The sequence below is a fragment of the Dendroctonus ponderosae genome, unplaced genomic scaffold (genome assembly GCF_020466585.1).
Source record: "Dendroctonus ponderosae isolate FM_Combo_2020 unplaced genomic scaffold, Dpon_F_20191213v2 Dpon_F_20191213_8, whole genome shotgun sequence".
NCBI classification, from domain to species: domain Eukaryota; kingdom Metazoa; phylum Arthropoda; class Insecta; order Coleoptera; family Curculionidae; genus Dendroctonus; species Dendroctonus ponderosae.
This window is the reverse complement of record NW_026019016.1, coordinates 12,794,856-12,801,276: the sequence shown is the minus strand read 5'-3', so window position 1 is coordinate 12,801,276 and position 6,421 is coordinate 12,794,856. Positions and strand designations below refer to the sequence as shown.

The window sequence follows — 6,421 nt, the reverse complement described above, 5'->3', positions numbered from 1 at the left end:
AATATGCAAATAATTACCTTCAACTCAGTCATTTCCTCCTGCTCCTTGCTCTTAATCACGTGATATTCCTTTTCGAGCTTCTTCATCTTCTTCGCATTGTATTTCATGCCGTAGGCCATTTGCAGCAGGCCTTCAGGGTCGGCTTCTGCCTTGGCAGGCAGCTCCTTTTGGAAGTACTGCAAATGAAGCTGCTAGTTAGAAAGTGGCCGATTCAAGGTTCGGTTGCGCTTTACCTTCAACATGCCTTCCATGTCCAGCGACATTAAATCCTCCTTTCCAATGGTGAGCATCGACAATGCCACCTTGAAGATGATCTCCATGCCTTCGGACAGGAAGACATCCATGATCCTGCACGCTAATGGCAAACTGAGCGCGGTGGTGAAAAGCGTCAAGAACCAACTGGACGCGTACATCGAAGTGTGAAAGTTCTGAGACTGGAAATGCTGGTTCAGATCGGGCAGCAGTTCAGCTACCAGGCTCTCAAGTTGGAACATGCACACCCCCAGTTCGGCCATGCTCGGTTTGAACATGTCCCGCATTCGGTAGTCTTGCATGATTTTGACTAGAACGGCGAAGGTTTCTTCTTCGGGCATCTACAAGAAATTGCCAAAGTTTTACGCTGGAAAATCGGGTGGATGGTGGTTGAAGTTCAATCGCACAACTATGTGGTACTCACCGTTTGAGCGTCTTTAGAATTGGCAAGCGGCTTTGCAAAAAATTTGGAAAACTTAAATGTGCACGCAAAGGACAAATGCTGTTTCAGGCAAACTTCCCATTTGATTTGACTGTATTGTAGAGGAGTTGGGAGTTTCCACTTACCTGCATCAGAAGAAGCCCGACGATAAATCCAGACCCTTGACAATACCCGACTTCGCGATCATGTAACGAATAAGCCTTAATTACGTTGAAAAGAGATTCTTGTCCCAGACCATCCTTCTCTTTGAAGAAATCGTGCTCGGGGTAGGTTCGAGCGATGTCCCGTCGGATCACTTTCTCGCAGGGCGACTTGGTCTGAAATGCGTGCAATTAGCGTCTTTTTGTCCATTTTTTGCCGCCAGGCACCTTAATGTATTCGGCATAGAGCTTTTTTTCGGGAGCCTCAGCTGCAGAGCACAACAGCTGCCAAACGATGGCTCGAAAATGGAGCGGAATCCCCCGTCGCACCAATTCCCGGATTTGAACGTTCTGCTTCTTCCATTGATCTTCCCAATTGGTAACGATGTAGTTCCACTTCGCCCACAGTTCTTCGCCTTCATCTGTGCGGTCTGTTGTGGAACTGGTTCCTGCAAAAAAACGAAATTGTAAACGCTGATGACTAGCGTAAACTGTTTTAGCAGTAATCTGAGCGACGAGTTTAAAAATGAATCAGTCTGCATGTGGCCAAGCCCTCAGCAACACTCTAATTCGATTGCGGAGGCAAATCGTTAAACGTTCGGTGATAACGTTAGAGTAAAACTTACCAAAATGAACAAAAAACACCGAATTCACAACAACTTGCTCACAAACGATGTCATCCATTAAACGAAAATAGCCTGAACTTCAATTGTCGGACACGTTTGAACAGCCTTTTGAACCACACATGCTTCTAATTGAATCAATTGCAACGATTTTAAATTGAACAAATAAACTAATGCGACGGCTAATTGATCAATCGGTGAGCTGCCATGCAGGTGAGCGGCGCTTATCGACTAATTGCAGCCGTAATTTTTTTAAGCATTTTTATCAGAGCTTTGTTATCTATTGAATAGCTTGTGAATGAGATTAGAGTGTTGTTTTAAAGCCGTGAAATCATCAACTGGTAACTGGAAAGTGCATAAAAGTGTAAAAATAGACAGACGATGGAACTAGGACGGATTGAATGCCAAAAAACTTAGTTCAAGGCTTTTTTGCAGCTGAATGGAGGATTTTTCCGAATTATTTGGCCAGATGCGTGAAAAAAGTGCAAAATTTTTATAATTTTTCTTGGTCCTTCGGTTCTAAGGTCTTAGGTGAACTTGCGGATTTTACAGCTCAGTGGGTAGTTTCGATTGATTTGAAAATTTTTGATTTTTTTAGAGAGCGCCCCATGTGGGTAATTTATGGTCGTTGTTGGGAGCTTCTCAAAAACCAGTACCTGCGTGTTTTTGCGCGAAATTTCTACTTGCAGTACCTGAATGCATTAGTTTTGCCGTGCAAAAGTTTCAAGTAACCGGTTGGTTTAGTTAGAAAGTTTTGATTTTTTTAGAGAGCGCCTCAAGGGACTGATATTTGCCTGTTTTTGGGCGCTTCTCAAAAATCAATCGCTTGGTGTTTTTGCGCGATTTTTCTATCTGAAGTACTTGAATTCCTTGACTTTTGACTGTAAAACTTTCAAGGAGCCAGTTGGTCTCGTTAGAAAGTTTTGATTTTTTTTAGAGAGCGCCTGATGGGACTGATATTTGGCTGTTTTTGGGCGCTTCTCAAAAATCAATCGCTTGGTATTTTTGCGCGATTTTTCTACCTGAAGTACTTGCATTCCTTGACTTTTGACGGCAAAAGTTTCAAGTAGCCAGTTGGTCTCGTTAGAAAGTTTTGATTTTTTTTAGAGAGCGCCTCATAGGACTGATATTTGCCTGTTTTTGGGCGCTTTTCAAAAATCAATCGCTTGGTGTTTTTGCGCGATTTTTCTACCCGAAGTACCTGAATTCCCTGCGTTTGGCGTGCAGAAGTTTTAAGTAGCCAGTTGGTCTCGTTAGAAAGTTTTGTTTTTTTAGAGAGCGGCTCAAGGGACTGATATTTGGTTGTTTTTGGGCGCTTCTCAAAAATCACTCGCTTGGTGGTTTTGCGCGATTTTTCTACCTGAAGTACTTGCATTCCTTGACTTTTGACGGCAAAAGTTTCAAGTAGCCAGTTGGTCTCGTTAGAAAGTTTTGATTTTTTTTAGAGAGCGCCTCATGGGACTAATATTTGACTGTTTTTGAGCACTTCTCAAAAATCAATCACTTGGTGTTTTTGCGCGATTTTTCTACCTGAAGTACTTGAATTCCTTGTCTTTTGACTGCAAAAGTTTCAAGTAGCCAGTTGGTCCCGTTAGAAAGTTTTGATTTTTTTTAGAGAGCGCCTCATGTAACTGATATCTGGCTAATTTTGGGCGCTTCTCAAAAATCAATCGCTTGGTGTTTTTGGGCGATTTTTCTACCCGAAGTACCTGAATTCCTTGACTTTTTACTGTAAAAGTTTCAAGTCGCCAGTTGGTCTCGTTAGGAAGTTTTGATTTTTTTTAGAGAGCGCCTCACGGGACTGATGTCTGGCTATTTTTGGGCGCTTCTCAAAAATCAATCGCTTGGTGTTTTTGCGCGATTTTTCTACCCGAAGTACCTGAATTCTCTGCGTTTGGCGTGCAAAAGTTTCAAGTAGCCAGTTGGTCCCGTTAGAAAGTTTTTATTTTTTTAGAGAGCGCCTCATAGGACTGATATTTGGTTGTTTTTCGGCGCTTCTCAAAAATCAATCGCTTGGTATTTTTGCGCGATTTTTTTACCTGAAGTACTTGAATTCCTTGCGTTTGGCGTGCAAAAGTTTCAAGTAGCCAGTTGCTCTCGTTAGAAAGTTTTGATTTTTTTTAGCGAGCGCCTCATGAGACTGATATTTGGCTGTTTTTGGGCGCTTCTCAAAAATAAATCGCTTGGTGTTTTTGCGCGATTTTTCTACCCGAAGTACCTGAATTCTCTGCGCTTGGCGTGCAAAAGTTTCAAGTAGCCAGTTGGTCCCGTTAGAAAGTTTTTATTTTTTTAGAGAGCGCCTCATAGGACTGATATTTGGTTGTTTTTCGGCGCTTCTCAAAAATCAATCGCTTGGTATTTTTGCGCGATTTTTTTACCTGAAGTACTTGAATTCCTTGCGTTTGGCGTGCAAAAGTTTCAAGTAGCCAGTTGCTCTCGTTAGAAAGTTTTGATTTTTTTTAGCGAGCGCCTCATGAGACTGATATTTGGCTGTTTTTGGGCGCTTCTCAAAAATAAATCGCTTGGTGTTTTTGCGCGATTTTTCTACCCGAAGTACCTGAATTCTCTGCGCTTGGCGTGCAAAAGTTTCAAGTAGCCAGTTGGTCCCGTTAGAAAGTTTTGATTTTTTTAGAGAGCGCCTCAAGGGACTGATATTTGATTGTTTTTGGGCGCTTCTCAAAAATCAATCGCTTGGTGGTTTTGCGCGATTTTTCTACCCGAAGTACCTGAATTCTCTGCGTTTGGCGTGCAAAAGTTTCAAGTAGCCAGTTAGTCCCGTTAGAAAGTTTTGATTTTTTTAGAGAGCGCCTCATAGGACTGATGTTCAGTTGTTTTTGAGCGCTTCTCAAAAATCAATCGCTTGGTGTTTTTGCGCGATTTTTCTACCCGAAATACCTGAATTCCCTGCGTTTGGCGTGCAAAAGTTTCAAGTAGCCAGTTGGTCCCGTTAGAAAGTTTTGATTTTTTTTAGCGAGCGCCTCATGAAACTGATATTTGGCTGTTTTTGGCGTTTCTCAAAAATCAATCCCTAGGTGTTTTTGCGCGATTTTTCTACCCGAAGTATCTGAATGCCTTGTTTTTGCCCTGTAAAAGTTTCAAGCAGCCCGTTGGTCCAGTTAGAAAATTATTTTTTTTTTAGAAAGAAAACCGCTCTTCTGGCTAAATTATGGTCATTTTTGGGCGATTCTCAAAAATAAGTCTCTTGGTAGATTTGCACGAATTTTCTACTCGAAGTACCTGAATGCCTTGTTTTTGCCCTGTAAAAGTTTCAAGTTGATCATCAATCTAGATGGGAAATTTTGATTTTTTTTAGAGAACCGCTCATGTCGCTAAATTATGGTAATTTTTGGGCGCTTCTCAAAAATAAGTCACTTAGTAGATTTGCACGAATTTTCTACTCGAAGTACCTGAATGCCTTGTTTTTGCCCTGCAAAAGTTTCAAGTAGCCAGTTGCTCTCGTTAGGTTTTGATTTTTTTTAGCGAGCGCCTCATGAGACTGATATTTGATTGTTTTTGGGCGCTTCTCAAAAATAAATCGCTTGGTGTTTTTGCGCGATTTTTCTACCCGAAGTACCTGAATTCTCTGCGTTTGGCGTACAAAAGTTTCAAGTCGCCAGTTGGTCTTGTTAGAAAGTTTTGAACTTTTTTTGGAGAGGACCTCATGTGACTAACTTATGGCCATCTTTGGGCGCTTCTCAAAAATAAGTTACCGGGTGCTTTTGGTCAAAATTTCTACCTGAAGTACTCGAGTGCATTGTTTGTGCCCTGAAAAAGTTTTAAGCTCCCCCCTGATCTAGTTAAGAAGTTTTGAATTTTTTTCGAGAGCGACTCGTTTGACTCATGTACGGTCGTCTTTGAGCGCTTTTCCAAAATAAGTCTCTTCGCGTATTGTCTACCCGAAGTACCGGAATGCTTTGTGTTTGCTGTGCAAAAGTTTCAAGTAGCCCGTGGGTCCAGTTAGAAAATGTAATTTCTTTAGGAAACCGCTCATGGGGCTAAATTACGTTCATTTTCTGGCGCTGCTCAAAAATGAGCCTTTCAGCATTTTTTCGCAAAGTTTCTACCTGACCTACCTGAATGCCTTGTCTTTGTCGTGCACAAGTTTCAAGTATCCCGCGGGTCTAGTTAGAAACTTTGAATTTTTAGAGATAAATGGCAACATATTTGCTCCATTTAATTCTTATCACCCAACACAAACTTACCGAAGTCGGATATCAACATACTCCCATGGATGTTTTACGCTTTATCAGGAACAATTTCCAATGTTTCCCTTGGGAACGAATTAAAACGTCTACACAGCTTCAACCGTGCACATCCAGTACGCAATTTCCACTAAACACACAACACTACCAAACGAATGTTCGATTTGATATCAGCAACATTAGACTTATCGGTTTAGATTACACTCAAATATTTGTTATCGTGATTAGGTTATTACTCGCAAGTACACGGCAAAAAATGAAAACAATGCGAGAACACCTTGGGAATTATGTGACTTTCGTTCAATGTCGCATAATATGAAATTTGCTAAATATTTCACGGCCAACCAACAAGTGCTTGAACCGCAGCTTGCTTGGATTTTGCGAAAATCAACGGAGTATTTGGCAAAGGAGTTGATTGGGAGAATCACAGGGTGATTCGCAATCAGCGTCTTTACTGGGACTTTTTCTCAACAAAAGTTGAAATGGATCGAACATGCATTACCATTACCATCACTACCCTCCACCTGGACTCTCTGAATCGTTGCAATCTTCAACACAAGAAACGCGCGGAATCCCCAAAAAACGTCCTTTTAAGTTTAAGAAAACTGACGTCATTCCTCTGGAGGTATTGTCTGGCGCTGTTATAGGAGTACAGAAAAAATAGCAAAATAAATTAATTGTTATTAAAAACTGAGAAATTTGCAAAAAACTATATCAGAAATACGGCAGCAATGTTTTTCAAGGTAATCTGCCTAATTAACA

At 41.2% G+C, this 6,421-nt stretch overlaps 1 protein-coding gene across 6 annotated transcripts in view; it reads right to left on the bottom strand.

Annotated features, from left to right (window-relative positions):
* Positions 1-6,421, bottom strand: part of LOC109539479 (ecotropic viral integration site 5 ortholog) — a 32,506-nt gene that overhangs the window by 5,791 nt on the left and 20,294 nt on the right. For 2 of the 6 annotated variants that reach the window (XM_048669380.1, XM_048669381.1), the window contains exons 4-8: positions 1,063-1,283; positions 820-1,011; positions 677-706; positions 234-593; positions 18-176 (exon numbers count right to left, since the gene is read on the bottom strand). In XM_048669380.1, coding sequence (XP_048525337.1) covers positions 18-176; positions 234-593; positions 677-706; positions 820-1,011; positions 1,063-1,283 — 962 coding nt within the window. Of the gene's footprint in view, positions 1-17; positions 177-233; positions 594-676; positions 707-819; positions 1,012-1,062; positions 1,284-1,460; positions 1,701-5,659; positions 5,985-6,421 lie in introns of those variants that run through there. The other 4 variants (XM_019907253.2, XM_019907251.2, XM_048669383.1 and 1 more) reach the window with 3 other exon arrangements.